At 43.8% G+C, this 22,158-nt stretch overlaps 1 protein-coding gene and 1 long non-coding RNA gene across 4 annotated transcripts in view; both read left to right on the top strand.

The window, feature by feature from the left end:
- The first annotated feature begins 2,173 nt into the window (after nucleotides 1-2,173).
- LOC125774576 (uncharacterized) overlaps nucleotides 2,174-22,158 on the top strand; it is a 41,771-nt gene continuing 21,786 nt past the window's right edge. The window contains exon 1 of the long non-coding RNA XR_007421065.1: nucleotides 2,174-2,466. This is a non-coding gene — a long non-coding RNA (uncharacterized LOC125774576). The remainder of the gene's footprint in view (nucleotides 2,467-22,158) is intronic.
- LOC125773822 (putative protein kinase C delta type homolog) overlaps nucleotides 8,417-22,158 on the top strand; it is a 28,714-nt gene continuing 14,972 nt past the window's right edge. For 2 of the 3 annotated variants that reach the window (XM_049444430.1, XM_049444442.1), the window contains exon 1: nucleotides 13,946-20,380. In XM_049444430.1, the coding sequence (XP_049300387.1) occupies nucleotides 14,929-20,380 (5,452 nt within the window). In that variant the 5' untranslated portion in view covers nucleotides 13,946-14,928. Of the gene's footprint in view, nucleotides 9,334-9,418; nucleotides 9,811-9,985; nucleotides 10,102-10,856; nucleotides 10,943-11,030; nucleotides 11,161-13,945; nucleotides 20,381-22,158 lie in introns of those variants that run through there. The other variant, XM_049444449.1, reaches the window with a different exon arrangement.

The following is a 22,158-nucleotide window of genomic DNA, read 5'->3' on the forward strand; positions in this document are numbered from 1 at the left end:
TTGATAACATCTCAAACGAACCATATAAAAAACTATTTCTTGTTAAATTTGCTTTTTATTAGTAAGATATATTTTCCTGAAAGCAGAAAACATTTTTTTTTGTTGAGGAAATTATTTTTACAAGAAGGCAATGGTTGCTAAACCTAAGGAGCTTTTGCTTAAACGCAAATGAAACAGCCCGAAATCCTAAAAATCTTCTTATCTATTGTTTTCTCTTCTTTTTCCCCTCATTTAGAGCATTGTTATGAGCGTCAAACATTTAGCATAACGTATGTTCTCCTCCCATTAGTGAAACTATGCTCCAAGGAATTTTTATGCGTTACAAATTATGCTCGTGCTTTCCTACGCTCGTAGTTTTGGTCTTATGTCGAAGAAGTTGCCCAAGAAGTGGAGGAGAGAGTGGAGGGGCATCCTCTCCCAAGCACAAAAAAATGGAAATGAAGAAAAACATCTTCTGTGCACCCAATATCTTGCTTCCAAGTACGAAAAGGGCGCTAAAAAAAGGGAGCCAAAAAGAGACACACAACAAGCGTTTTTTTGGTGTGTTCCATTGGGTCGTAAAAATCGTTACACGAAAACATAACGCAGATCTGTGGACGAAAGTTGGAAAAAAAAATCAAAAACCCTGGACATTTTTGGGTGGCCCAAAAAACCCTTGCCCTAAAGTTAAATGACACGACAGCAACGGCATCTTTGTTTCTTCTACTCTTTGGGGGTATTTTCTTTTTGCTTTTTTAAAGTAGAACGTAGAACCAGAATAATAAGTGTCAAGAAGCTGTTAAAGTTTAACCTAAAAGATAATACTCCTCACTTATCCGTCGGTTTTGTGTTCTAGCTGCAGGGTTTTTAGCAGTAAACTGAAGTTTCGTTGCCGACTGGACTATGTCACCCAAATTAGGTGTAGCTAAGGAATTCCAATCAATGTTGGACATCTTTTGCTTGCAAGAATAAATTCAAATTATTCCCTTAAGGTGTAAAATAAATTCTTAATATGATCATTGAACGTTGTTCGAACAGTTTCTGTGGCAAATGAAAATATACGGCGTGACTTTCTATTCCACCAGACAGACATCTTCAAACAGACAAAAAAAAATATCGTCGCTTTCTAAAAGATGTCATTCTAAGGTTAGTGCGGCTGTTGACCTTAAGGATATACATATCCTTTTACAGTCTTTCTCAAAAGATGATGCGGTTAAACGCTTTGAAGTAAGACAAGACAGTACTGTTGCTAACCACAAAACTGAGAACGCCATAAGAAAGCAAGAAATGCATGGAGACGCATAGAAAACCAGTTCCTTGATGCATGCATTTGCCTTGGCCGCTTTTGCTTTCTTTTTTTCTTTTCTACAGCTTCTCAAAAGGAAGAATGGCCAACATGCGTTTGCGTACGTTATGCGTCTACACATTGGCAGGTGAAAATAGCTAGACGTATCCAACCGCATCTTACCGGGAGATATGGAGCATCAGGTATGTTTCAGTTGAGTTTTTTTTTGGTAGAATTCCTAAGACCTCCCTCGAAGTTTAACTGCGTGTGGGGTTTCTTAGACACCCAGTATGATGCGTTTTTTTTTGGTGAAAAGTACCACCAAAGTAGGTTGCTTACAAGGCTTGCTAAAACGCAGTGGAAAAAAGAAAACTTTTTGTCTGTCTTCATGTGTGGCATTGTTTCATAGAATTTTCCAGAACCAGTTCATGTTTAAAAATAACACAATATGCAAACAAAAATAAAAAACTTTCCATCCAGACAGGATATGGAAAAGCATCGTTCCAAGGCAGATGTTTGCTTGCAGCCGTTCAATTGTGCGTTATAGAAATAATGGTTATAACGAAGGCGAGTTGGCTGGTTACGTGGATAAAGTAAATATAATGAAAAATTTGTTCTAGTACTTTTGTTATCGAAAAATTACACAATTACCCTGTGGAGTGATAATCCATGCGATTAGCACATCGTAACGCTTAACGCATCCACAGCTTTTATAAAATTTTGCTAAATTTCACAAAAAAACGTAAGGCTATAGCCTTTTGAAATTTTCTCGTTTTTAGATTTTTTTTATTTTGTATTCTTTTTATATTGAAAGCATTATTTGAGTGAACAGAAACTCATTTCAACCAATTGGCTTTAAAAAAAATCAATTTAATTTTTTTAGCAAAATTACTCAAACAAACGTAAGGGGTAAGCCTTATGAAATTTTCGAGTTGAACATTTTTTTAAAATTTTTTTCTGATTTTTTATTCTTTTTTTAATTTAAAGCACTATTTAAGTGAAAAGAAACTTATTGCAACAAATTCCCATCAAAATATATCACATTTAAAATTTTTGCTACATTGCTCAAAAATGAGGAAAATTTTACATTTTCTCAAACAGGGTAAGGAACTTGGTTCCTCGAATAACTTCTGGCACAGACATCTGAGGGCATGGCTGTCCAAGAAGAAAATGTAGCCATTGGTGCCATCTATCGACCACAGGTTAAAGTTTGGCGATCCGTTGGATACCGACCGAGTTATAGGCAAAAGTTGATGCAAAAATGAGGAAAATTTTACACTTTCTCAAACAGGGTAAGGAACTTGGTTCCTCGAATAACTTCTGGCACAGACATCTGAGGTCATGGCCGTCCAAGAAGAAAATGTACCCATTCTTGTCATCTATCGACCACAGGTTAAAGATATCGGTTAAAGATTATCGGTTATCGGTTAAAGATTGGCGATTCGTTGGATACAGACCGAGTTATAGGCAAAAGTTGATGCAAAAATGAGCCTTATGAAATTTTCAAATTTTTCGATTTTGTTTATTTTTTGTAAATTTTTTAATTTTTTTTTATTTAAAACGTTATTTGAGTGAAAAGACACTTATTTGAACCAATTGGCATTAAAATAAATCAATTTAATTTTTTTTTTGCAAAATTTCTCAAAAAAACGTAAGGGCTAAGCCTTATGAAATTTTCGAGTTGAAATTTTTAATTTTTATTAATTTTATATACTTTGTTTTATTTCAAGCATTATTTGAGTAAAAAGATACTCATTTCAATCAATCCGCATTGAAAAAAATCAATTTATGAAATTTTGCAAAATTTCTCAAAAAAAAGGTAAGGCTATAGCCTTATGTAATTTTCAATATTTTTTTAATTTCCTTTTTGTTTTCTATTCTTTTTTAATTTAAAACATAATTTACTTATCACGCATGTACTCGAAACATGCTCAGTAAGTATTATTTGATTAATCAAGCAGAATTTATTTTATTTGTTCCTTAAATATCAGTTTTTTTTAGTTCGTTCTTTCTCGCTTTTGCTACGGCATTATTTAATTAACATGAATTAGCATAAGTTCCCCTATCGATTTTTTATCCTAAATACTATTGCTGTAACGAATAAATCAAAGTACACATGAACATTCCAAGGTGTTCTTTGGTACAATCATTGATATATCGTTGGGTAAAATACCTTCTTTTCCAGTTTTTTAGTTTTTGGGTATTTATCGGGTATTTACCTACTTTGTTTTTAACCTGGTAAATATGGGATATTTTTGAGCGCCTTTAGATCGACCTCATTAAGGTATTCAACAAACATCAGAACAAAAAATAGAGGCCAGTGAATTCATTCATGACACAGCCGAAAAAATGGAAATTCACGCACGTATGGTTTTATTACATTTAGCCATTTATATAAAACACGAGGATATGTACAATAGTTCTTTCACTTGGAAAGCTTTGATACGGTGGAAAATATATGCTCCCCAATTCGAAGCACCATTTTGAAAAAAAAAACAATTTACCCGGGTAAAAATCATTTTTTGTTGGGTTATTTTCTGCTAGATGTTGTTTCCCAAAATTGAAAATAACCTATTTAGTACATGTACTATTTAGTAAAGAATGAAAGCGTTACGAGACGTTACATCATCAGATCATTCTTCACAGCTACCTAAGACAACCAGTGTTTTTAGTTTTCTAAGTTTTATGGTTTCAAACATGCGCGAATGTGCTAATTTCGTGTATTTGTAGCTATAAATTTAAGATCATCTCAATATCGCGCGTTAGTACGTGGTAAGTTTCTCCAATCATTTTTTTGTAACCGTAAAAAAACTTTCCACAATTTACTCTTTGCTGATGTTGATGGATGTGCTGCAATCAAATCTCTGCTATCAAAACTATTCTATTAACCGTGGCAGTGGAAACCCTGCCAAATGGATGTTGATCATTAAACCTTTCCTTTATCCAGTACACCCATTTAAGCGCTGATGCTACTCGGCATCATTCATTCCCTTTCGCTATTTCGTTAGCTGCGGAAATTTGCATTTGCTGCATTTTCGACTCAACACGTGTCTTGCTTTGGTTTTATTGGCTTTGTTGTTTATACTGGAGCGATTACACTAATCTTCAAACCATGATTACATTTGCCCTTCGATCGAGAGATGTTCGAAATGAGAGAGAAAGGGAGAGAGAGAGAAAGAATTTTCAAAAATAGTTTAATTGTCCCCATTCGCCCTTCCATCATATGGCGTATGATTTGTGTGGCAGTAAAACGTCCCGCAGCCCAGAACGGTTCGAACAAGCACGATCGACACTTGAAAGGAATTCCGTATCCAGCTCAGGTTTTATAACACAATAATTAAAACCTGACACATAAATAAAACAACCTCCACCAGCCGACACCTTCGTGAAAGGGCCCGATACGAATGTGTTTGTGTGGGTTGGATAAACAATCTTTGCCGTACACAAAATTTCTAAAAGTGCAATGAAAGCAATCAACAGTTTAGCAAAAGTAACGTACAAGATTTAACTACATCTTTGCTAACGTAAACTCCATTACAAATATGGAAAATATGACGCACTATTGTACGATATTTCATTCAACATTTATTGCTGAACCATCAGACTATCAATCGACGCTCTAATATTTTGAGATCAATATTTGTATGTGTATTTTTGTGACTATATTTATAATTTTGGACGATGTCTTACAAAACGGAAAATTTGGTTTTCGGAACAAATTTTAAAAAACGAATTCTTGCTGTGGCGGAAAAAACTTCAAAACTTCGGTTGAAGATATCGAATACCCGCCAGCTGAGCTAAACGACGACACAAAAGTCCTACCGGGCCCCCAATGTATCAGGTAGCTAGGAACTCTATCAGAGGTTGAGAAAAAAAGAATGACATTTATGGTTGATTTGAAGATTTTGGGACCAGAAAACATTGACCTCGGGACTGAGTTCCAGCTCTTTGACCAAGCCGCCCAATCGCGGTTTTGAAAGAAAAAAAAGCCATAACCACGAATTCAATGCCAAGGTTTAAACATCTCGCTTGGCGCCTTCTGTGAATTAGCATAGCAATAAAATTATGTTTTGAAATCCTACTTTTGCACGGAACCGTTTGAGTGATTTATGGACCTCATGTAAATTATTATGTAAGTTTAGTTTTGATGACAAATATTTAGCTCAAGCATTTTATCTGACCTCATTTGGGTTAATTCTTTGTTGAGAACGAGATGAGATAAACCTTAATAATGGATCACATCATGATCATGTCCCCATTAGTGTTTGGAAGTTTGGAGTAGAATCATGAAATCACTCTAATTCCCGGGGACGAAGATTGGAGTTCCGAATCGAGTTGAATATCCCCAAGTTGGAGTTATTCTGACTTCGTTTTTTTTAACCTCAACAAAACCTTTCTCTCTTGTGTTTCTCTCTTATCTCTACTTGGACGTAACTTATCCAGTTTTGTGATATATAATGTGGGTGAAAATCCACATATCCCCATTAGTGTTTGGAACTTTGGAGTAGATCCCCGCTGAGTTGGAGTAGTCACATTCGAATTCCGAATTGAGTCGAATATCTCGGAGTCGGAGTTATTCTGACATAGTTTTTTCTTCTTCAACAAAAATTTTTACTCTTGTGGGTACTTAGACGTCTCTCTCTTTTTCTCTCTATCTATATATCTCTTTCTCTCTCTCTCTTTCTTGATGGCTTTAACGACCTCTAAGTTCACGCCGACCTTCGGGGGAAGAATCGGATGGGATTTGATCCTCGGTCCTGCCGTGTGGGACCCGCGCCTTAATCACATAAACCACCGCGCCGCCCCAAGTACTTGGACGTATTTTATCCAGTTTTGTCCGGGATTTAATGTGGGCGAATATTCGATACCTTCTCCAGCAATCTTAATGTCGCATATTGTCAAGATCTTCTTCAGTTCTCAAGCATTCAAAGCGCATGAGAGACTCGATTTTTTTTAGACAAACTCGACCCAAACACGACGAGACAGAGAGAGAGACACCGTTACCATTATGTGGTGTTATTGTTTAAAAAAAAAGGCGACGACATTTTGGACAAACTACTTTACGGCCAAAGCTGTTTGTAAACGATGTTTATGTTGTTTGTTATTTATTTTTCCGGGTTAGTAAACATTTGCTAAATCGCAAAAGTTGACCAACAACAAAAGCTATCGCCCCAGTAACTGCACTGTTCCAGCGTGAAAAGGTAACTGCTCCATACTGCTAACCCTTCTACATCATCCTACGGCAGATGATGATGGACGGTACACCGGGAGCTGAAAAACGTTTGATGTTTACGATCAGCTCGCGCTGCACTGCACTTTATGCCCCTCGCTTCTCTCCTCCTCTTCCCTCCCTTCGCTGACTTGTAGTTTTGACCATTGCAATATATAAATCAGACTGGACTGGGTTAAAACGGCCACTTAAAATTCTCCTCAAAATGTTTTGCTGTGCACATTCGCACACTATCCTTCCTGTGCTGCCAGAACCTTTCTCGCTCGGTTTTTAACGATCATTCATTTAGCGCGCGGAAGATATAAACAAACCTTCCTACCAAAGGGAGAAGAAAAGAATTGGGTTTTTGGGGGAGGATGGTTCAAGAAGAATGATAGTTTCGCACGGACACTACAGTAAAACCGTTGTTGGTAGATGTGGCAGTTCTGCTCTGGAAACTGGTTGCATGCATGCGTTAGATGGATGCACCACTGGATGCGTTGGCATTCCTGCATAAAAGATGATGTCCTGCCGGTGGTGTTACAGTTCGGTTTGTTAGTTCGTACCGTAAACAACAATTTCAAGTGGAAGAAAGGTCTTACCCTTGACCCGAGGGTGGTAAATCGATCCATATCCCGATCGCTGCGTTCCAATCAAGTGTAATTTCTAACGTTACGAAACGGTGCAGTGATAGATGTGCTCTAGTTAGTGGGGTTGTGCTGCTATTCTACTATCCAAGGTAAAGTATCCAAGCAGTCTTGCCTACCTTAACTTCAAGCAGATCGTTCAAGAGAAGCGAACTTTACTACGGGACACAAAATATTGAAGATGAGCGCGAAGGAAATATTTTGCCAAGATACAAACGTCCACTTTTAACAGGAGAAATTTATTATTTATTGTACTTTTTTGCAAAATCTTGGGTTTTTTTTCCACACATTCCTCGTCTAAGGTCGCAGCTTTTAAGTGCCTCAAATTTTGTGATTCCATGAAAGGGCTTTAAAACTTAGACCATAAAATTGTTTCTGCCAGATTGGATTTGTTTTGCTATCGTTTTTTACCATTCGTCTAACTTCTTCCGTTTTAAGGTGTGCGGTGTTGAAAAAGAGAGGGTCAGTTTCGCGCGAAAAGCACGGACCTTGGAGAAGTTTTAACTGCCCGTTCCATTATTATCTGCCGGGCCTAATTAAGCTTTATGTTTTTAAAGATTTTTTGTTTTGCTTCCCGCCATTTTACTATTCCTGGAACCTACGAAGGAACCATTTTTATAGCAATTTTTGTGGAATTTTGAAAAATAGATTAAAACATTTGTGGAGCTTCTCTTGAATATCGTTTTTATCATTTTACACCCTTCTTCTTTTTTTATTGTGGGAGCACTGCCCAACAACTTCTTTTTTAATCTCCTAATAGCTGTAAATTAAATCTATTATCTGTATCAAGCCTGTGTAGAAAATAGGAGAATGTCTATGTTTCGAAAGTACCGGCCATTCTCCTCATCCCGTATATTGCTGTGATTGTATATTAACTTCAAATCCAATCACCGTCCGCCTTTCTCTTGATAGGCCATTTTTTAGAAGCAAAACAGAAACCTCTTTTCGCCTTTCACTTTGAAGAAGGGCGGAAATTGTCAAACCCCCGGCGAAAAGCGCATCCATTTTCTTTGATCCACAGGCACAAGGCATCCTAGAAAGGATGCCATAAAAACAGCCATAATGAAATGCGCCATTCCAATCTAACGGGTTTAAACATACCCTTTCAGAAGTTCATCTCGGTGAGGGATAATTCAATTAAACTCCCCTTTTTGTTGAGACTTCTGGTACTTTCTAAGCAATAAAAAACACACATACATAAATATGATTGAAATGTGTTGCCTTTCACCGACCAAAAACAGTGGGCGTACTTTAAAACTTCGATGAACGTTTATAAACGAATAAAAGCTTCTACAGAGATTTGCAAGTTTCTTATCTTATTGGAACCATTTCTGTCACGTTTAATGAGTAACTGACGTTTACTGATGAAGGTTCGAAAGATCTGTCAGTAATGCAGGACTTGAATATTTAGCAAGAACTGGACTTATTTGGGGAAAGTAACTTTAGTGCATCTTTAGTGGAAATACAGTATTTTTAATGGTTGTTGAGATAATCCAAGCAGCGTTCAATTCTCAGAAATTCCTTTTTCCTTTAACTTAATTGATGTAAAATGTGTTTATGTGGTATTAATTAAATGATGGTCTAAATTAACGGCAATAAGAGTGTGATTTAAATTGTGTGAATATAGTTCCGCCGCGAGCAACATCAATCAAGATAAAGGTTATATTGTGCGGTGTTATTGCAGCTATTCGATGAAGGTAAAAGGTGACATAAGTGTTTGAAAAACAAAACAAAAATTGAAACAGAAAACCAAAACTCCCCCAGTCATGCGACTGCCATCGGGAAAATGGCCCGTCGAGTGAAACAATTCCTAACCGGTGACGGGTGTACGAATTGGACTGCGTGGACTTGGCACTCCCTTGTGATTGCGTACACTGCTTCTTCTACCGCAGATACTATTACCGTGGGCGCTTGTTTGGTGCCTGCTCCGGCCAAAGCACAGCGTGGTTCCGTCCGGGCAGCCGTCTGCCCGCGTTCGTTCTAGTCCACGGACAACGTGTTAAAATCGTCCGCCTAAGCCCCCCTTAATCTGGTAGGCGCTTCGTATCCTGTACGACACGAGTTGTGTACATCCCCACAGTACAAGCGGCAATCGTGTGCGACGATTTGTAGGGAAAATGATCTTCACTGGTGCTCATGGACGACGGCGCGCTGGTAATGGGCAGAGCAACAGTCAGCGGAATGTGCGTGGCTCACGCAGCAATGCGCAGGAGGTAATCGAAGAAATTGGATCGGTGTTCCAAATTTCATCAGCTAACTTTTTTTTTGCTCCTTTCCTGCTCCTTTCAATTACACAAGGCACGCGGTAGAAATCAATCTCAGCGGCCACATCTATCGCGTGATCAACAGCAGCTCTCGCTCCAGTCCGTCGTATCGTCATCCTCCTCCTCCACAAATTCGAGCTACTATTCGGCCTACAGCGAACATCAACCGCTGGTACGCACATCTTCCTCCTCGTCGGTAGCGACCGTAGCACCACTACTTCCGCTCGGTGCTAACTCTGGCTGCCATACAACACAGCAACAGCAGCAACAGCAGCAGCAACAACAGCAGCAGCAGCAGTCGCAGCAACAGTCACAGTCCGCACAGCAACAGCATCAACAGCAGTCCGCACTGCAACAGGCCCAGTTTGTACAGAAGACAAAAGCGCGTGACATTACCAAGCGTCGCGGTGCCATCAAACATCAAAGGTACGTTTTTTCTTGCGCGGCGGTGCATCTAACACGCACAGCTTTCTTTTATGTATATACACCTTCTTATCGTACCGTGCTCGCTCTAGCGCCAATGGCGGTTTTTAGCAATTGATCATTCTGTTGTTGTTTTGGTGTCGTTTCTTTTCATTAGAACAAGATATTTCTCTTGCAGAACGCACGAGATCAATGGACACAAGTTTGTCGCCAAATTTTTCCGCCAGCCAACCTTCTGTGCCTTCTGCAAGGAGTTCCTGTGGGGTTTCGGCAAACAGGGCTACCAGTGCAAGAGTAAGTATTGCTTCTATTTTGGTTGGTTTTTGCTTTGCATTATTTTTGAGCTAGAAAGAGAGGAAGAATGAGAGGATCAAAACACTTAGTAACGTGTGCATTAAAAAAAATGGATTGATTTTGAAGAGTCGATGAAGAAACAAGGCATCAACTCCAGTGATTTCTTGAAATGATAACAGCAACAATTTGTGGAAGCCATTTTGTGACCATAACTCAAATCACCACAATTTCTGAAGGACTTTTTCCATTTTACTGATAGTTAGACACAGAAGGACCTTCTTCGGGAACATGATGTTGGAGTCGTCAAACTTCTTGGAAAAGTACGTAAAGTACATGGAGCACCCACGTACTCATTGCTGCCATTTAGTAGATTTTTCTTCGGAATTTCTTCGGAAAGATGTTCTTTTCTTTGCCAGTACCTTTAGCTGTTACTTCTGTGCGATGACCCTTGCTGGTCAGATTCGCTAATGACGTCCACTGGCACTTTTACATAACAATGTCCATCTTGTCCAGGCACTTCTACACAATTTGACTAATTACTTCAAACTCCAGATGGAATGTTGAAATCACTTTGCGGTCTTCAACTTTATTTTTTTATGGCAGGAACTAGCGAGACTTGGTTTATGATGGGAACTAGCAATGTCAGTCACAAAAATCAGTCCATTTTTTAAAGTACAGATAGAAACAACTGACCACACTAACACCTTTTCTATGTTCACTTTCTCTTTTTGCAATACAATTCGTTCCAAACGTAGCGTGCCAAACCGCGGTACACAAGAAGTGTCACGATAAGCTGCTTGGAACCTGCTCTGAATCTAGTTTTAATTCCGAAAGTACAATTGTAAGTGTTGGGCAAGTCTGTACACGCGGAAACACGGCAAAAACCTTAACATCCCCCAACATTCGGTTTCATTTGTTTACTTCCACAGTATTTAAGAGAAAGATTCAAAATAGACTTACCACATCGCTTTAGAGTTTACACTTTTATGTCGCCGACCTTTTGCGACCATTGCGGTTCGCTGCTGTACGGATTCTTCCGCCAAGGATTGAAATGCGAAGGTAAGTGCTATTCCGACCGTTCCCGTCAGTTGCAGGCAGGCAACGAGCCTATCCAACTCCAGACCACCAGGCTCCCCATCGTTCGCTCCGTCTAGAGCCGTGTTCCGATCGCTCTGTACCAAATGTTCCAAACGCCGGTTTTTATTTTAAACTTTACTACCGTTTGCCACTAGATGGCACTTTCGCTTTTAATTTAAACTGTCTCTCTCTTAACGTTTTGGTCGTTTTGTTTACCGCTGGTTTGGTTGATTTCGCCGCAAACTGATCGAAGGAGAAGAGCTGATGTAGTATTCTCAATCGAATGCACCACACTCTCGTAAGGTGAGAGAAAATGTCTTGTTTCGATTCTAAAAACAAACGATCAACATATATATCGTTCCATCATGTTGCATAAGATCAATATTGGATCAACAGGGAAGGTGATTGGGGGAAAATCGAGCATATTTGCGTATTTTCCACAGTTTGACCAACAGAAAAAAAACATTGAGAATTTTTCTCATTTCCTTCAAAAAAACACACACACATTCTCTCGATTATTCTCTTTTATCTCTCGCTTTCTCTCTTACTCTCTACATCTCTCCCTCTCTTATATGTTACTTATTTACTCAGTGTTGATCACTTCCTCGATCGGCCTCAGTGCGCACTAGCGGCTGGTTAACTCGGTTGACCGCTTGGGGCGCTGACCATCATCTAGCGAGTGGACGTAAATAACTGTGGGCATATTTTTAAACACACTCTCCTGGGTAGGGGCAGCAACCACTACCCAACTTGGGAATTCTAGCACCATCATCCCATCCCCCCCCCGCTTACCCCCCCGCTCAGCCACGACTTGTGACAATTGTGACCATCCCGCTCGCTAGGTGGTCCACGTACCGTTCCCGTGCGTTTGGTGGAAAACCCATTTTGCACAATCGTAAATTTGGTGCTTGATTTATATCCTTCCGCTTTCGGTCGGAAGTGTGAGGGGGGTAGGGTGGTTAAATGTTTTGACGGCGGACCGAGGTTTTTGCGGGTTGTAGAGTGCACTAAGTGAAGAAATGCACACCGAGCGATGGTTAGCCATACATACTAATCTGGTCCTGTAGCAGACCGCAGAGTTGTCATACCAGCGCGTAAATGCGTAAACCCATCATCGAGACGCGCTATAGCACCTACGCACCCTTTGATGGGCCAATGATCTTGACATGGAAGCAGAAAACGGCACTCGTTACACGAATAAACAAACATGAGACCAAACAAAGCGACGCAGACGTGTTTCCGCCGGATATAAATATTGGCAAACTTGCACGCATCCGACGCTCTGACGGAAGCAGCGCGTGCCGCATGTGACGACGCACGAAAAGTTCGTAACCGAGTTCAATGATTACGTTACGCAGCTTACCAACCCCTTGTTGTTAATAGCGGCTGCCAAAAACACAGTGTTACAGGAAATAGCAGCTCAGTGTTTTATCTAAACCTCCTTGTCCCAGTCTCCCCGTCCCTCCGAGGGGGGGGGGGGGGAGGTTGGTCACGGCTGGAGTTGGTCGAACTCCCGACTCGCAGTATACAGCCAGGGGTGGGCTTTCCGTTTGTAACCATTATCCAAACGATTTTCCCACAACCAACCGACCCGTACCAACCGGTGTATTACAGTATTTCTATTTTGGTCCCGAATGAAATAAGACATAGATGGAAGATGTCACAGCAAATCTTGAACGAAAGCACCGGCAAAAACCGACGGTTTGTCGGCCGACTGCCTTAAATCATCTGCCAAATGTCAGCGGCTGGTGGTGACTGTGCTGCGTCTTTTGGGGGGGGGGGGGGGGGGGGGGGGCAAGGTAGACAGCAAGGGAAACGTGTGGCGATTGTACACGAGTTCGTGTCAATAGTTCATTTACATTGGGTTTTAGAGTAGGTTAAACACCAACACGAGCCCGATCGAGCAGCCCGATGGAAGTTGCAACTACAACACTCTGTCGTATGCAATACCTAAAAATTTGGTTATGATCTTTTACCTCAAATTGACGATGATCTTTCCACGGAAGATTTGAATAGTACCTACTGTGTGGTCCAGCTGAGCACGCTATACTAGATCAGATTTTCGTTTCGTCAATTGTACCACCCAGCAGCACCTGATTGGTGTGTATTTATGTACCATTTTACAAAAAGTCTTTGTCGGTACGATTCGGTCGAATTTCAAACCGCTGTCAAGCTGATGAATGATTCACGCATACATACAGTAACCGCAACGCACCGAAAAGACCTCTCCGTCAGCTGTTTTCGGGACGTCACGTCACGTTACGTCCTACCCAACGTCCCAACCACACCGCGCACACGCGATGTGTGTGTGTGCGTCTTCCCAGTGGCGCTGTGGTTGCCGCGCCGCAGCTTAACAAGTGCGGCCACTATCTCCCAACTGCAAACGGGAATGCTATTTTGAGGAATTTAGCCGAAAAATGCGCACACTCCAAGAGAGCGGCTGAGCGAATGCCGCATCTTGTTATGTCTGTACGGGGAGGGAATTATTTTTTTTTTTTGGTGCTGTTTTGTTATTTGTTGCGTTAAAACATTTTTCTTCACAAGACAGATACTGTATTTTCCTTTTGCTCACTCTCATTGCGAGAAGCCGTTTTTTTCTTTCAAAAGGGAGACTGGGAAGGGGATCGATGACATCCTCGTTCGTTTGGCCCCGGAACAGGTTATATGTGCTCTAGAGGGGTTTATTTTTTTGAGACACACGGTACCATACTCTCGTAGTGAATCTACGCGAGAATCTGGTTCAAATCCTGGCGGTTTGAAAATACGGTCAATAGACGACCGTACGCTAGTGGCTCAGTTCGCAAGTGTCCGCTGCCAGCAACGGTACTACTGGCAGCCAGTTTTGTTCCATCTGTTCTTACCGTCTCTCACCGTCTCACCGTCCGCGATACGCCGCCAGCATTCAAACGGTCAACCTGCATATATGCGGTAGTTCGTCGTGTCCACAACCCAAAAAGTGCTCTCGACTTTTTTGGCCCAGTGACTTTGGTGACTTTGGTTTTATTAGTGCGGACGTAATAATTCTTGGCAATTTTCGGAACCCTGTAGAATTATCTCTGAACCTTCTTTGACCGCAAGTAACCTTGCGAGGTTACCTGCTGCGGATACGTCAATTGACCAAAGAACCTCCTGATCTATTACTTGACGCGTGAATGAGTGTGTACGTGTGTGCCAATAAAAATTGAAGCAACATACCAAAAAAAAAGATGCCCGAGAGAGAGGGTAGTGAATGTTAGGTTATGAAAGATAGCCGAGAGAGTTAGAGATACGGAGAATGCGAATAATTTTTTTTTTGATTATTTGGTAGCATATCGCAACTCGACTCCGAACTGAAACGCAAATAAATTTCTGCCGAGAGAAAAACCTACTCCGCGCCGCGAAAATACTACCCACCCCAACAACGGATGCGAGACGGGGTTTTGTGTAAACTGCAAACGTCGATACTGATTAGTTACACTTTTATCTCAGGACCAAATATATTTCATCTCCGGCAAAAGACGGTGTTAACCGTCCAGGGCGGCAGGGTGGCATGTGCGTCAGATATTAGCCCCTTGTGTGTCCCACTGTATGTGTTTTGTGTTGTGATTAGTATCAGTTCTATTGCACACCGGCAGCAAAATGCATTGTGAGTGCGGCAGAGGCAAAAGATATCAATCGAATCTGCAGTAGAATGTTCCCGAGCACGGTATAGAAGCTGTGTTGTAATCTGTGTTTTGGATTTGTACGATCTCTCTGTCGCTCTGCTAAAAGATGCCGTTGTATTCAGAATTGTATCACAACTTTGTCGGTAACACCCCTATCATACCGACGCCGATAGTATCGGTCGGGTCCTCCACCTACAGTCCACCCACCTACGTCGGTGTGTCGCGTGCATTTCCGAATCCACTCTCATCGACCAGCTCCCGAACCGCACCGTCTTTTACGCGCGGCTATGTGCCCAAGCTGACACCGATCACCGAAACGCCACTAACGAGCACCCGCATAGCGGCACTCGGGCGTGTCAGTTCACCCAAGTTTCTGGGCGGCCATCACCATCATCATGGGCACAGTTCGCCAACCTACCAGAAACCACGGCGCACTATCAACACGGCGGATATTGATGTGTCGGCTTCGAAGTATGCGGGCAGTACGCGCACTCCACTATCCAGCCATCGTGCGTCAGCTTTGCTGGAGACGAACCTATCGTCGTCTAATTATGCCGGTGCGAGCGGTAGTTCACCCGAATCTTCGTCATCGCTAGCGACGATCGGTACAGCTTCTATCAACCATCCGGAAATCGATCGTTCCGTTGGAACATTAACCAGCGTAACGCCGCTGTCAACACGCGATCAAGAACTCAACGAACGCAGCGAACAGCGGCGCGCTCGCTCAACAATCAACCGCAACCGTACGGTGGTACGGTTGAACACTATTCGGGCACGCAGCAAATCACGGGGCAGTCGTGGGAGTACCGAAGGTCGGGACCGGCTTACCCTGCCCGATGTCGCCGGTACCGAGCCGACGTTCGACGAGGAGATGCTACTGCTGGAACCACCAGTAGTGCGTGCTGGCGGTATCACCTCCTGGCGCGATAACTTCCGCGATGAACTGTCCTTACGGCCACGGACTCGTACCGAACCGAGCAAATCGCCCGGCGAGTTGCTGCTCGAGAAGCATCTTATAAGGGACGAGGAGAGTCCGGCAGTACCAGCGGAGTCCACCTATCCGCCGACACGCTCACCAGTGCCGAAACGACGCGGTACGATCCGACGCAAGAGTGCCGTCAAGATTCCGAGCTTCCATGAGATCTGTGCCGACATCAGCTCGGACAAGCTGGACGATGATCTGAACGCGGGAGAGCTGCGCCGCCGGGCATCGCAGCTAATCGAGGACGAGTTGCTACAGTTTCAGGAAGAGCTCAAAAAAGCAGCATCCACCACTAACAACCTTGCGCCGGATTTGCTCGAGGAGCGGCTGAAGGAGGCACTGGAACAGCAAAATGCACAAGACTCAGGCGTGGAGGTGGCCGAAAAGCGCAAGTTGAAGAAAATCAAGCGTACGCGTACGAAGGTACTACCAGTCGTACCATCCTCCGAACCGGAGCAGGAGATGAAGTTGTCTGCTGAACCGGTGGTGGTGGTGGAGAATGCAGTGCCACCACGAATCGTGGCAGAGCTGGAATCGATCGAAGAGTGTACGGTGTACAAATTGCCGAAAAAGAAGAAAAAACAGCCGGAGGAAACCGTCGCTAAGAAATGTATTGCCCCTGGTGGGTTACGGAAAGAGACGGCGGAACCGGTTCGTACCGAACCCGAGCTGCAGAAGGTACAGCTGGTGATAATGGATCAGCCAAAACCACAACAAGCTGATCTAACAAACGGAATGTTAAATTCGTCGAAGCGGGCTTCGGCGGACACCAACGACACCAAACCACTTGTCGACGGGGCAGGTCCTTCCGACATTCAGGCTGGTGCAGCAGCATCGCTGTTGAAACCAATCGCACAAACAGTAGAACCGCGCAAGACAGCCAAAACGGGCATAAAGACGTACGTGCGTAAGAAAACGGTAGAGAATTTACCGGAACCAGTTCTTTCCGAGCCACTGATCGGTCCTGAGAGTGTTACGCCGAAAGCAGTAAGTTGTCCTATCGAGAAGTCAAACATTAAATCTGATGCACTAATGCAACCTAACACAGAACCAACTTTGAAAAAGAATGATTTAGAAAAGAAAATAACGTCCCAAGCAGAACCAAAAGACCCGAAAGAACAAAACAATTCTTCAACGAATGAAGGAAAAACGGTGGTAGCAGCTAATGATATAAAGAAATCGGTTCAACTAGATGATACAGTCACGCCGAACAACAAAGAAACCGTTGCCACGAAGCCTTTAGATAAGCAGACAAAGCAACCAGAAAAGTTAACTATTGAAAGTAAGCCTTCAAACGTAAGCCAAGCAGTGGAAAAACCGGCAACAGTTATCACAACACCAAACACCACCGTTGTTGAACAAAAGATGCCAAGTTTACAGCCAGTGGAAGTCAAAGTCAACGAAGCTAAGGTTGCAAAACCAATGCAAGCAGCGCAACAGCTAGCTGCTCCTAAAACCACAGTCGATGGAAAACAAGCAAAAGATCTTGTTGCTGCACAGGTGAATGAAGTTCCGAAACCTCCAGAATCTGGTGCACTAACGGCGGCAAAGAAATCAACTCTCCTAACACAATCTACAGGAACTTTAGGCGAGCAAAAAGTGTCACCTCCACCGCCCATCGAACCGACAAACAAACTGCAGACAATCAAACCGAAGCTTGACGAACCCATGAAAATAGTGCCAAACAAGCTGGCGCTCCGTAAAAAACCAAGCGATTTAAAACGCTCCTCCGACGAGGTAGATTTCTGGAGTACTATAGGAACGCGTGAAACGGTGTCCTTTGCACGGCGCAAACAACAACTGGTGTTCCTCCGGACAACGGACGAAGAAGAATCACCACCGGCTTCACCAAGCCATCCATTCCAAGGCTTACCAACGTCACCAACGCTACCGAAATCATCCGAAGCTAATACGCGATCGCTGGAGCAAATCAAACCGCCCACAGCTGAACCTGCTACCAAGCTGAAGCATGATGAAGTTGCTCCAAATAGTATGAAAACGATCAACACTCCCAAGAGCCCAGTGGAGACAAAGCCGGTAAATGCAGAAATAAAGCCACTGATAAAGCCAAATGCAGTAGACGAGGTCGTTGCAAAAGTTCCAGCAGTAATAAAAGTACCGAAGAGTAAAACCATAACTTCTGAGCCGGATGTATCAAAAGCTAAAGCAACCACAATTCCAGATGCACCATCAGCTAAAGCTAAACTTCCCGAAGTTGCAGCATTAAACGTGAAGCAAGCTGAATCAATTCAGCCCCAACTTACGTCACCTCCAGAAGCTAAGGTATTGAAAACGACCACCACAACAACAGCTCTGGAAAATGTAAAACCGAAGGCGAATGCTTCAACAACACCGGAGCCTTTAACGAAACTTACTACAGCAGCAGAACCATCCATTCTAAAAGCAAAGACCAGTGCAATTGTGGACGCCGTAACTCCAAAACCAAAACTTGCTAATGTACCGGGAACAACATCCCTGGCGAAAGAGAAACCTGACAGTCCTGTGGAGGTGCCGTTGGCGAAAGGTAAATCAGCTACTTCTTTGGAGCCAGCTGCTACGAAACCAAAACCATCTACTCCTTTGGAGTCTTCTGCTTCAAAAGCAAATGTATCCACAACCTTGGAGTCTTCTGCTTCAAAAGTAAGTCCATCCACAACGTTGGAATCTTCTGCTACTAAACCAAAACCATCTACTCCTTTGGAGTCTTCTGCTATAAAACCCAAACCATCAACTCCTTTGGAGTCTCCTGCTTCAAAAGTAAATGTATCCACAACCTTGGAGTCTTCTGCTTTGAAAACAAAACAATCCACAACGTTGGAGTCTTCTGCTTCAAAAGTAAGTCCATCTACTCCTTTGGAGTCTTCTGCTACGAAACCAAAACCATCTACTCCTTTGGAGTCTTCTGCTTCAAAAGCAAATGTATCAACACCTTTGGAGTCTTCTGCTACAAAACCAAAACCATCCACTATCGCCGATAAAGTGCAGACAAAGGCAAACATACCCAAAGTACCACCGACACCAGATACTATCACCATTGCGACACTCGATACGAAAAAGCTATCGCCGAAGGAATTGATTAAAGCCATCGCACCAAACATTGCAGCCGCAGCCGAAAAGAAGATGGCACAGGAGAAAACCAAACCGTCGGAAGTAAAACCGAACGCCGCTGCTAATGCGTCATCTGTCGCTGATGCGAATGCCCCAGTAGCTACTACTGCTGCCAACAAGCGGCAAGATGAAGAGCCGGCGAAGAAAGTGATCGTGAAGAAGGTGGTAAAGGTGGTGAAACCAAAAGTTCTTACCACAGCGAAGGCAAAGTCGGAACCGGAAATGGAAGCACAGGCCGAGAGAGAAGAGGAACAGCGCCGATTAGCACAACAGCAGCAGCAGCAGCAGCAAAATCTCGAGCGCATGAAGACGAAGCTGAACCAAATCACGCTTAACATGGGCGTGAAGGGAACCGAGGTGGAGGTGAAGGAATGCCAAAAATGTCAATCGGCGATAGTTTCCGAGGCGCTTCCGGTGGCGGTAGCCATCGTGACGGCTACGCCTGCAACGCCGAAAGCGACGAAGCAGCCGATCGCTAACGGGGCGAAGCTGACGAAGAATAAATTCGGTACGCTAGACAATCTGAGCGACTTATCAGCTGTGAACGTTCGCGATCGTAACATCACGCCAGTAGTGAAACCGATACAGAAGCAACCGGTTGCAGAAGGTACAGTGCTGCAGCAGGTGTTCCATTCGAGCAGTGAAGAGGACGGTGGCAAGGAGGAGCTGAGCGTAACACCAACGGTGGTTGCACGTGAAGTCGATAACGACAGTGCATCGGAGACATCGTTCTCGGGCGTGGAAGACGACTGGTCATCGGAGGAGGAAGACGACGACGACGATATGGCGAACGATAAGCCGGAAAAGAAGAAGCCGTTCGATCCGACCAAGCGCGTCAAGCTGAACTTTGACCAGATGCGGAAATGCTATTCCAAGGAGGAAAAGTCGCCGATCGTACTGGTGGCACGGCCGCGCCCACTCTGGAAGGTGAAGCGGCACGGTCACCGGCACAACCGGAAGGCGGACCTGACCAGCAGCAGCAGTGGTAGTAGCAGCAGTGACGACGAGAGTACCAGCACCTCCACCACCACGAGCAGTGGTGCAACGACCAGTACCAACACCACCGATCAAACGTCATCGGAGGCGGTATCGATCATGGACGGTGCCACGTCGGACATCAACACGGACAGCAGCGTCAACTCGAGCACGGGCGGCAAACAGAAGGGTCCGAAGGGCCAAACCAAGGGCAAAGGGCAGAAGGGTAAAGCGGATCCGTTCAGTGACATATACGACAATCCGATGGTGATACCGCTGCATGCGGAACCGCGCACGAGCAGTCGGAAGAGTGGCGGTTCCTTCGTACCGCCGGCACGGGATGAAAACAACAACACGCCGGCGGATCTGGACGAGGATGAACGGGCACGATCGATCGGTGCGGGGCATGAGGTACGCAGTGCCAGCACCAGCAGCCATGATTCCGGCTTCTACGGCGGTGGTACGGCACCGATCAGTCCGAAGAAGGCACTCGGTAAGTGTCAGAGTAAACACCTCCTGAATTCATCCGGTTACGATTTCACACTCCCATATTCCAGCTTCCTAGAATAAGCTATAATATCATTTCCATCTATCAATACGATATATACATATGTGTGTGTAAGTACGTCGACGACTTTCGAACCGATCGTGCATGAAACGGCTCGAACTGTGCTTCCTGCCAACAACTCGCTGTGTAGTATCCGTCTACGCCTAAAAATAGGTTCCCACGCGGTTAGCGTGTTAAGCTCGTCTTGATCAATCAATTCATCGATGTGTTCTGCACAAACCCTGCACGCCCACATGCACACGGGTCGGGCATACAACATATGCTGGGTTTCGAAAACAAGCCCATCGCCACCGGGAAAATGCAGTCCCGAGCCACGGCACTAGCGGCTGTTCGTCATGAAAGTCAAGTTCAATGTCATCGTTGACGTTGTTCGCGTTGTGTGTGCCGGTGGTCCTTTATCGTTCTTGCACTCAATCACCACTCAGGTCTATTTCCCACGAGTTCTCTGAATCTTGCGCATCTTCCTCGCCGGCGGGGTTTCGTTTCGCACGGCGGAACGCTTATGAGCAATGATGCCCTGATCGAATGGCAACAGGTGGGTGAGTCTCGGAAATGACCCTGGAGCAATTTCTTGCTAGACAGTAGTACGTGCTCTTCGCCGCACGATCGCTACAAATGGACGGAAGAGAACGACCATTTTTTTGGGGGGGAGAGATCGCGAGATGTAGAGAAAAAAAAACATCAAATCTATCGAACAACTTTCGATCCCATGTTGGGGGATCCATTACGAATGGTCTAATCTACCTTACGCTTTACTGGACGGAGGGCAGTGATGACCTTAGACATACTGGGGATGGTAGCCAAAAATAGACTACCCCCCCGTCTTGAGAAACCCCCCTGAAAGAGGAGCATTAAAACGAGTGTCAGTGTTAAAGCTACCTTCTACCACCTCGCCGGTTAGAGGGAGGGTTACGTTGTCGGGTGACTTTCGCGATTCACGCGACCACGACCTAACGAAAGGGATTAACTAATGCCCTCGTTCAGGGACATTACAAATCTTCGCACTAATAGTCCGCAGCCGGTTGTGCGGCAGCAGTAAACAATTCAATCGCACAATAAAACGATTTCTGAGACATCGTACAAACTGATAGACCGGTAGACCACCGACACCATCTGCGTGTGAGGAGACGGATCGTCTTCTTTTATTGCTAACGATGAACCGTGCGTCCACTGTTTTTGGTGGCTGTACGATCCGGGCCGAAAACGGACCGTTGTGCTTTCGGACGTCGTACCGCCAAACCTAGTGCAGTGCAGGAGCCGGTTGGGCGTTACAACGCAACGGGAAATCGGGGAGGGTATTTATGACCCTGAATATCGAGAAGTCAGCTTTATGGCCTTTACCATCAAAAACCGTCCTCAGCAGAGGTATCCCAAAAACAAAAAAAATGTCTTTTTCATCGTTTCATACCAAGCCAGGTTATTTATTATGCAACTGTAGTCGAGTTATTATCGATCTCAAAATACTTTATAGACATGTTGAGCGCATTATCAGAGTTTAACTTTTCATTTTTTTTCATTCGCCTGAAAACTTCAAGCAGTGGGATGGATGCCCGTCATTGAAATGGAGTAAAGAAAACAGCTTCAGTACAACATCTGGGAGTTGAAAAAATCTCCGTAGCTGCTGTACCAAACTGTACAAGTTATGTTTTTCTTTCCACCCAAGCAAACAGAATACCCCAGTAACTAAAACATTCACGAACGTC

The sequence above is a fragment of the Anopheles funestus genome, chromosome X (genome assembly GCF_943734845.2).
Source record: "Anopheles funestus chromosome X, idAnoFuneDA-416_04, whole genome shotgun sequence".
Classification (NCBI taxonomy): Eukaryota; Metazoa; Arthropoda; class Insecta; order Diptera; family Culicidae; genus Anopheles; species Anopheles funestus.